Source organism: Egretta garzetta, unplaced genomic scaffold (assembly GCF_000687185.1).
Source record: "Egretta garzetta isolate BGI_Z169 unplaced genomic scaffold, ASM68718v1 scaffold374, whole genome shotgun sequence".
NCBI lineage: Eukaryota > Metazoa > Chordata > Aves > Pelecaniformes > Ardeidae > Egretta > Egretta garzetta.
The window spans coordinates 307,534-317,702 of record NW_009259419.1 but is presented as its reverse complement, the minus strand read 5'-3'; the positions used below and the strand labels follow the sequence as shown (position 1 = coordinate 317,702).

The following is a 10,169-nucleotide window of genomic DNA, read 5'->3' as shown; positions in this document are numbered from 1 at the left end:
GCTGAGGTGCGGGTGCATTTTCAGTCAAGGCTTTGGGGGAAAAGCGGGAATGGCCATGCCTGTCCGAATGAGCTAGGAGAGCTGCTACTCACATAAATATGCCCCAGGTGCCGGCCGTGGGGCTCCTCTCCCACTGCTGGTTGCAGCAGCAAGGATTTTACCATTTTCCTGGTAGTTTTATTACTGGGAAGTGCTCTGGGTGCGCTGTGGGATCGAGGGGTACTCGCAAAGCCACAGCACATCCTGTAGCTCCACAAGGAGCAGCACATCACAGAGGCTGTGTGCACAAGTGCTGTGCAGGCAGCCAGTAAGCATATTTATCTGCAAAATAGACAAGAACGATGTGAAATGCCAAGTTTGGCAAGTAGTGTCTATGGATTTATGAGGGGATTTTGGACCTAAACCTTTCAAACATCTCTCCAAACTCTTCATTTCGTGCCCTCACGCTAGCTGGTGGGGGGTGAAAGCCTTTGCTCTCTCAAGGAGCACTGAAGCGATGGAAACATCAGGCACGCAAACGGTGCTGAGAGCGGAGATGGGGTGCTGGGGAATTCCCTCCCCGGGCGGTCGGGAGGAGCTGTCGGAGATGAACGAGCCATTGGCACCTCTCTGAAATATTCCCTGTTATCTGTGATGGGGACAGCACTGTACTTTCCTAAATCTTGTTGGAATTTGGTGTGACTCCTCAAGGGCCGCAGCCAATCTACTGAGCCCAGCCTGGAATCATTTGAGTGAGGGCTTGCAGAGACAGGCTTTTCCTCCAAGAGCACTTTCTGTGATTGACTGACTGTGTGCAGAACCCAAGAGCAGCTCTGACCAGTCCCCACCAGCCCCGCTGACTCAACCGTGACTTCAGCTGCTCCCTAAAACCCAGGACTCCTTTGGGGAACTGATCCTGGGCCCTATCAACAGGTCCATGCCAGGCGCTTGGTGTTTGTCAGGAGCCCAATCCTCTGCCCCAGAGTTGCTTTCCCACAAGGAAGAAAGCATTTGGGGGATCTTGCCAGTCTTTTAGGCGAGTTTTAGAGGAGGTTTGAGCTCTAAGGCAATCCTGAATGCTGCAGATTTAACTGTGTATACCATTAGTGTGTGGTGAAGGAGCCGATCACAGACAGTAAGGAAAGAAATGACAGGGACTGAGAAGCCATTGAATACGTAGATGAGAGACTGGGCACTCACCACAGGTTGGTGGGAGGGTGAACTGGGCATTTAGTCTGGAGTCTGAACGGCAAAGCAAGGGCAGGGTGCCCCACCCTCTAAATTACTGCCCGAGAAACAGGTCTGTAGCAAGAGAGGGCTCCAGACAGCAAGAAGCAAATGCTAAATGCAATTATGGCTTCTAAATGCCAATGGCTTAACACAGCCTGTGTTGGAAATGCTGCAGATATTGTCAGGCAGGGAGGAGAGGAGGAGAGAAAACACATCGGCTCTTTTTTGCAGGCCTTAAGTTATTGTAAACATCACGGAATAAGACTGTTCAGAAATATGCTGTACAGCCAGTACAAGTGCTCTTGCTCACAGACCCTGGGACAAACTACAGATTCCAAGTATTTCTACAGATAAGCAAAATCCTCCCATCAGTGGAGGGGGCAAAGGGGAGGCGAGGAGGAGGAGCACTTGGGAACTGTGTAGCATCTTCCGTATTTCCTTACCTAGACCCTTAACCAGCATCCCAGCTGCAAACTGTCATGCTAACTTCAACTCTCTCTAAGGACTGCCTGAAAGAGCTCTCCTTACTCAGCACTCTCCTGGGGGGGGAAAAAAAAAAAAGAAAAAAGGAATTCCGACGAACGGAAAAGTTTGCGGTACGATATTCTCGCTCTGTTTCAATATTTTGATATTCGTTAATTAAAAAGCAACCAAAAAGAAAAAAAAAAAAGGAAAAAGGAAAAAAAAAAAAAGAAAATAAATCCTCTTTTATACTCCCAGATATGATTTCAGTACATTTCTGCAAACTTAGACTTCTGAAAATGGATGTTAATGTCTCTGCTAGCTCAAATACCTCCCACTTGGAGCCCCGACAGCACATAGCACACATACATTTTGCTTTAGAAACACAGTGAGCAGGTGCAGCCCTGTCAGCCAAATATTTAGCCTCGCTCACAGAAGGACACCTCACCTGCTACATTTCAAATGCAGAGGCTGAAGATGCAGGCTAACCCTGTGCCTTTGCTCAGGATGCTCCTGGAGCATGGTCAACTCCCCCCAACACCACCAAGCCCCAGGGACAGGATGCCCATGTCCCACTGCTCCCGTGCTGCCTTTTTCCTATTTCCAGAGGTTGTAAACTTTGAAACTGGTTTTAAGAATTAACTTTTATGAGTAGTGGATGGGGCTTGTACTACACAGCTACATACAGCCACGCTACAGCCGAGCTGGGCTAAACCCCTGTTGAGGACAAGCCTGGCGGCAAAACAGAGCAGCTTCTTTCTTCCCTCTTTGCTTTTATGTCAAAGAGCCAGCTTTGCCATCCGTGGCGTTTTGCACAAGCGCAAACTGGGAGTTGCTCCCAACCCTCAGTCTCTCTCCCTTCCCCAGCACTGCAGCAACTGCTGCGTGGATTTGGGCGGCTTCAGATTTCTCCCAAATGGAAAAGCACGTTTTTTGCCAACAAAAGATCTGAGAAGGTGGATGCAAAAAGATTATGGTTGGGCCACTGCAGCTGTGAAGGCTGCACAAAGGCAATTTTAACTCTTTATGGACCGTTGGCTGAATATTTTGGACCATGGGGCTGTCTTGAATCATGTCATGGGCAGAGAAGGCTTTCCAGGTGTGCCTCTAGCAGGCTCACATCCCTGTGTCTCAGCAGCACTTGCTTGTCACCGTAAATCTGATCTGAGGTTTTTCTTGTAAAACATGGATACCTGGGGCACTGGAGTCACTCATTTTTCCTTGACTGTTTGCCTGATCCTCATGTTCCAAAATCTCTTTACAACCTTAAAAAATAATGACTGCTTCATAATTGTTGGTGTTTGTCCCCTCAATGCACAGCCTCCGCTGTTCGAGGCACTGCTCAGACAGGTTGGGGACCCACAGCACAGGAACCCAGATATTTGGTTTTATTTTACCCAAGCATTCCAGGAATTTTTGTCTCACTTCCCACTCAATTTCAATTTTCAAAATATAGTCTTTAGAAATGTATTAACATATGGAAATTGTCAACAATATGTTGCATTTTGATTTGGCGACCTCTGTATTCTGTGATGGAAGAACACTCTACTGGAAAATTTGTGACTGGCTCTAATAGTTAACATTCATCTTCTCACCTGACTCCCCAAATGCAAAAGGAAATGCAAGTTTGCCAAGGAGTACATACATCAAGGTCAGAGTGTCTGTGAGGTGTTCATCAGTTACAAACGCTGTTAAATAACACAGAGCATTCCAGGTTCTGGAAAAATTAGCAATTAGTGCTTAATACTACTATGATGGTGATCATCCCCCTGTACTCACCACTGGTGAGGCTGCACCTTGAGTACCGTGTTCTGTTTTGGGCCTCTCGCTACAAGAAGGACATTGAGGCGCTGGAGCATGTCCAGAGAAGGGCAATGAAGCTGGTGAGGGGTCTGGAGCACAAGTCTGATGAGGAGCGGCTGAGGGAACTGGGGTTGTTTAGTCTGGAGAACAGGAGGCTGAGGGGAGACCTTATCGCCCTCTACAACTGCCTGAAAGGAGGCTCTAGTGAGGAGGGTGTTGGTCTCTTCTCCCAAGTAACAAGCGATAGGACGAGGAGAAATGGCCTCAAGTTGCACCAGGGCAGGCTTAGGTTGGATATTAGGAAAAAATTTTTCACCAAAAGGGTTGTGAAGCATTGGAACGGGCTGCCCAGGGAAGTGGTCGAGTCACTGCCCCTGGAGATACTTAAAAGACATATAGATGTGGTTTTTAGGTACGTGGTTTAGTGGTGGGATGGCAGGGTTAGGGTAATGGTTGGACTTGATGATCTTAAAGGTCTTTTCCAACCTAAATGATTCTATGGTTCTATGATTCTGTATAGATCTGGAGCAGCTGGAGAGCCTGGAGGCAGAGGGCAGGAGGCAGTGGGGATTTCTTCCCCATCCCTCCCCAGGTCAGGGCTTTCTCCACACCCAAGCAGGCAGAGGACAGGCTGCTGGACCGGGTGAGCAGGGCAGAAAGCTCTTGGGAGAAGAGGGGAGAGCAGGAGGGAGCCACGCAGGCTGCAGGAAATCCCCTGGGATTTTAGCCAAACCAGAGGAAACGAAACTGCTTCATGGATAAGGACGTCTCCTATGGAAAGTCGTGTGCAGAGAGATGAGGTCTTCCCTAGTGAGCCTGGATCAGGCTGAAGCAGAAGAACAACCCACTAAATGGCGTAAATGCTGGCATTCAGAAACACTTCTTTCTCGAGGATTTATACTGACCGTCAGACATTTTTACCTTCCCTCTTTAAGACGTTTGACTTGGCCACGTCCGTTGCAGCTGCAGAGCATCTTTAAATGACTTGGCCATGGCATGTAGCAAGTTAGCCAAGAGCAAGGCTGGAGTCGTAGACCTTCAGATGAAATCCCTGGACAGATTTCAGGCACTCTGCAGTGGCACCTGAGCAAGGCTGCACAGCTTCAGTGGCAGTGCTCTAGCTGTAGTCATTCACCGTCACTCTTCCTTCGGGCTTCACCCCATTTTTTCCCAAAGCTGAAAGCTTTATATGTTTTTTTTTGTTTCTTTGTAAGAGTACTGACTGCAAGATTGCTCATGCCCCAATGTGCAAAGCTAGCTCTGCAGGTGTGGGAGCCCCTGCGCCCTGGCCTTACCTTCCCCTGGCCGGGGGATGCTCCTGGGGACCTCCGAGTGTGCAAGCCAGTGCTGGTGGTTCTAGTGGGGTCAGGAGCTGTCATTCATCCTGCAGACCGCTATCTTGAGATGCTTAAGACATGCCATTATCTTTCTAACCTGCAGCAGGTAGCTGGGTTGAGACGCTGAAAAAACCTTGCCACTTCCCTGCTTACCCCAGAGCACTAAACACAGCCTGTACAGCAGTTCTGCAGCGTGATTTCCGTGTGCTGCCTTTTACTTGGGGTCTCACCCTGCAAACAGTAGTATTCAGTGGGACCACTCACATGGCAACATTAGTGTCTTTTATCTAAGGTTTAGTCTGCAAAGCAGAGCTGGTGCTCCAGCCCTAAGGGGGACACAGAGAAACCTAAGACATTTTTTACCAAATCTGATGAAAGATTAGTTTAAAGCACAGTCCTATTCTAATATGAGTACGTGGAAGTGGGGCACTTTTATTTGACAGGAGTACTGCTCATGCATGTGCTGAGTCATTTCTAATGATTTTTTGTTACAAAAATATATTTGTGCCATATTTTATTCCCCGCGGCTGTTCAGAGACAGCCCAGCGTGGGAGATGGAGGTCTCTCTCACCAGCAGCCTCTCCGGCTGGGCTAAATGGACTCCCCATGACAGTGCAGAATATGTGTTGAATTTCAGGAAAGATAAATTCCTGTAGGTTTCTGGGATATCCTGATTCTGAAAACACCAATTTTAGCAAATTGGCTCCAGTCTGTCTTAAAGACATGTTTGAAATGTGTAATTTTAGCTTTGAAAGGAAGTATTTAGCTAAAGAGTCAGGAACATAACTTCAGATGAAAGGTCTTGTTTCCTCCTCTGCTGAAATGAGGCCAATAAAAGTTTGGGAGGAATTTTAAGGGAATTCAGTTAGATTCGCATGCCACCTGCTGCAGAACAAGCTAAATCAATGCTGTTTCTTCCCTTCTTAGTCCCATTTTAGTAAATAACAGAGAAAGTATGTACACATGAGACTCCCAGCGTCTGAATAGCTGCTCCCTCTTCAGCAATATAAACTTCATCTGTTACAGCTGAATACCTTGTGTTATAGCAACAGTGATGTTATCCACAAAAAGCTACCCGTGCCATTCAAAGTCAGTTTGTGGCTGAAATAAGAAATAAGAAAATAAGGGAAGAGGCACTTCAAGAACCTTTGCGTGACTTCAGAGTTTTTTTTCTGAAGTCAAAAGGATTGTGTTAAGAACCAGAACCATCATGACTCATATATTCCTAATCAAAATGCTGGGTGCATGAAAAGCTGTTCAGTCATACACAGACTGAACTATGTCTCCTTACAAGAGAAAAATAATACACACAAGAGGAAGCACTTAAATAATTGATGGGCTTTTCTTTTATCTGCATGTAGGAATGACAGGGAATCTATGTAGCTGGCACTAATGGATAGCACCAGAATGTCAATAACTGCTAATGAGAAAGAAATAGGAGTGCATTTGTCCTGAAGCCACTGATCTTTCTTTCTTCTTTAGCTCCCCATGTTCCAATGGGAAATTAATAGTGTAAATTTTAGAATTCTGTTTACTAATAGATCATTTTAATAGTAACGCTTTCGAGTGCCTTTTTTGGTATTAATTCTGCCCAAAATGACTGTACACTTGCTTACATTTAATCTGCAGTCTGACAGCTAGAATCCTTTTTTTTTATGTCTTCTGTGCTACAGTCAAAAGACAAAATAAAACTTTGTTTGCATCACATTTAATTTTCCATTCCACATCAGTGAAAGGGTGCAGCCACGCTGGAATTGAACATGAAACAGAGATTTAAAAAAACCCAATGCTTTCACCCTTAAAAATTGCATAGCCATTTCCAGCATAGAAGTAAGATACTCTTACTGAATGATGCTTCTTGTTGAAAAATTATTGATACATCGACCCATTCGTACCCAGCTATCCGATTCAAAGATTGTATTCAGCAGTTGCCTCCGAGTTGCTTGTCTGAGGGAACAATTACGCAGCTGTTCTTGCTACATTCTTGTGTAGGCTGAAAGCAGGCTAAAAATTCTGGCATTAATTTGCTGTAACTACAAACTGCAGTTCTCCAGGTTGTTCCTGAGGCATGCCCTTTGCAAAGAGGTTGGTGGTGAAGCAATACATACACTCGACACTAATATTGTGCTTTGGCTAAACTTATTTATAGCTGCGTGCATATGTATACATGGACACGTGCATACATCTGTAGGGTTTGTGTTAGACGCAGGGCTCTGGATTCTAGCCACATTGCGGTGCTAATGATATCTGTCAGTGCAACAACTTTTTGCAACTATATTATCTGGCCGCATTCAAAAGCAAGGATTTTAAAAGTACAAGGCCAGCCTTACTATGCTCGCTGGATTCAGCAAAGCGGTGTTTCTACACTAGTGGACATTATTTTAGAAAGTTTGATGCTGATATTTTGCAGCCCTTTTTATGGAGTTTCTAGTGCTCAACTTTTAAACTCTCAGCTAGCTAGTAAAAGAACAATAACCACAAAGAGAATTAGTTGCTTTCAAAACACCTTGACGCAAAAAGCAAGCTGTCAGCAACTGGTTCACTAAAATTGCTTAATAACTGCACGGGAGTGGCACCATTTCTATCCCCAGTGCTGGTTTTGTGAGTATTTGTATATGCATACATGCACACACACACCTATACATACATGAGCCAGAAAATCGTGCAGCGGGTGGCCTCTTGGCCGTGGCCGGTTATTTGTGCCAGCGTGGGGCAGAGCGGCCGGAGGCAGGCTGAGCCCGTTCCGGCCGGGGGACGTGGGAGGATTACTGGGGGAGCAGAGAGAAACGAATATGCTGGCACGTTTCCCATCCACGTCCACATCTAAACATCACTTTATCTTTGCTTTTCATTCCTGCCCATAACAAACTGCTTCCTTCCCTCAAATCATGCATCTACGAATGCTTTTCTGGAGGAAACCTCCTCGGTCCTTTCAGCAGCAAAGGTAATTGAGATATCAGTAACTTCTGCACACAACATGCCATGCATGCTCAATATCAGTTTCATCATTAATATCAGATGCCAGCTAAATACTGCCACTGTCACCCTGAAATATCCCCCCCTCGACTCAGAGTGCTTAACAAGCAAACCGAGGTCAGGCCCTTAAAATCAAAGCCTGACGAAGGGAAGCTTTGCTGGTTAACAGATCAGCCCTTTGAGAAGGTAAGCAAGAAATATTCATCCTCCTCTCTCCTCTCTTTAGACAACGATAGCAACTGTGTGACGGCACAGGGAATTGCGCATGGTGCAGTTCACTCTGCACCATATACATAATTTATATTTTTCCACCCTGGTTTTGAGAGTGCATTTTTAGACTTGGGATTGTTTTTGTGAGATGGAAGCAGGGAGAGGAGGGGAAAAAAAAGCACTGCAGCAGCCTTCTCCTTCTCCTGACCCACTTTTTAGTCCGGATCCTCATCTCTGACACACAGCCTTCACAGGCCGGCGAAACACAAGTGCTACAGAGTATGTGTATGTGTTTATATAGACATATATACAGATGTGAAAAGAGAAATGCTTGCCATGGCAAAAGGAAAAGAGAAAAAAAAAAGTTGTTTTCAATGGTTTATCCCTTTATTAGTGAAATGCCTTAGCAGAGAATTGCTCTAGCATTCTGACAAGACTTTCCTTCCGTGCAGTCTAGTGAGTGTTTACAATTCCTACAGAAGTTAAAAACAACCAGCTGAGAAACCTGCTTCTTGCTGACGTGCTCTCCTGCTCCGTGAAGTTTGACACATACAGCCATAAGTGCTAGTAAAGGACCCCTTTCCAGATATAGGCAAAACACGTAAGGCGCTTACTTTGACAATAAGGTACACTTCTATTTCCTTTCACCAAATAAACCCTTCACGTTACATTTATCTGCCCTTGCTGCATGCGTTACCGTTCGGGAAGGTTTATCAAGGCATGAACGCGAGATGTACACAGCACGCTTGGTCCTGCAGGACCCATCCCCAAAAACTCTCTTTCCCAAGCTTGAGATTACGCACGTCGATACCATCATTTCTCCGGACACAGACACTTCAGACCATCTGCCTGAATTACCGAACCCTTCCTCCTCTCCAGCCCCCGTGCCTTTAGAGAAAACCCAGGCGGTACCACCCGCGCCAGCCCTCCACCGCGGGCTTGCAAGGAACCGCACCGGATCCGCGGTGGTTGCGGGGAGTTTCTCCTCTGCCTGCCACGGCTTCGGCTCCCTTCGAAAGCAAGCGGCTTCGCGTGTGACTTTGCAATCTGAGAATGTGAACTAGTCGGCAGGACACCGGGGTAAATATAAATCTGGCGCTTACCCACAGGCAGTCCCTCGCAGTCTGACATCGTGCGAGAAGTCCTCCTCACCGGGGGCTTAGGAAAACCACAGCAGGAACGCAAGCGCGGGTCCTTCTGCTTGCAAAGGCAGGGGGAAAAAAATATCTAACAATTTACAGCCACCCTTCTCTTGGACTGTACATCTACCCACCCAGAGAGCTGTAGCAACAGTCCCTTCCCTGCCTTCTCATTATGGGATGTAAAGATAAGAATGTGCTTTTGTGCCAAAAGAGTGTGCTATTGGTGGATAAATTTGTTGTCATCCCTCCCCTTCGCAGAGTTTCCTCTTTAATGTCACAGAGGCACATTACCCTGTCGGAAAGGCCATCGAATATTTATGAAACGGCTTTTAAGAGCTAAGCCGCAAATCTGCGCTGGAGAACCGGGCTCGCCCTGCGTCTTCTCGGGCTGTGGGTTAAATACGGGTCTGAGCAGAAATACTCGCTGCTGAAGAGGGGGCAGGAGCCAGGAGGTATCTGCTTAAGGGGGAAGGAAAAAAGAAAAAGATCTTCCGTTTATACTGCAATATCAGAGAAATAGTTTTTGCGACACTGTTACTAAAGGCTGTTTCATGGTATATAATATTATTGCGAGTGCAGATTCCTCTGCAACTTTATGACTTTTGCTTGCTTAAAATATGCCGCTTTACTGCTGCCTTAGTGAAGCATTTTGTGGCTGCTCCTAAAACTTATTTTTTTTAATCTTTGGGAATGTTTATGTGGGATTTGCTTGGTCTGAGATCTCCAAACCAGTCCAGTCAATAGAGAGTACCCCTGCACACTGGTGTGTTCGTTAGGCACCTTAATGAAGTGCAAGTGAAGGCTCTGACAGCATCAGAGCCATGGTAGGGTTGGCAGAGAGATGTGCCAGACCTGGCAGGTGCCCTCAGCACCTGGGGGTGGGGTGGGGGGGTTGCTGCCACTTTTTGTCCTGGGAACAGTCAGGGACAGTCTGGGCTTTACGTGACACAGACCTTTAGTGCCTGAGCCCTTCATAAATGCCAGGGGTTTGGACTCAGAGCTGGTGTGAGGGCTGGGAGGAGGGGGAGGC

The 10,169-nt window shown here is 46.5% G+C and overlaps 1 protein-coding gene across 2 annotated transcripts in view; it reads right to left on the bottom strand.

The window, feature by feature from the left end:
* The window catches only part of EML1 (EMAP like 1), a 131,226-nt gene extending 121,933 nt beyond the window's left edge, over nucleotides 1-9,293 (bottom strand). For both annotated transcript variants that reach the window (XM_035892419.1, XM_009636848.2), the window contains exon 1: nucleotides 9,101-9,293. In XM_035892419.1, coding sequence (XP_035748312.1) covers nucleotides 9,101-9,128 — 28 coding nt within the window. In that variant the 5' untranslated portion in view covers nucleotides 9,129-9,293. The remainder of the gene's footprint in view (nucleotides 1-9,100) is intronic.
* Nucleotides 9,294-10,169: the final 876 nt, after the last annotated feature.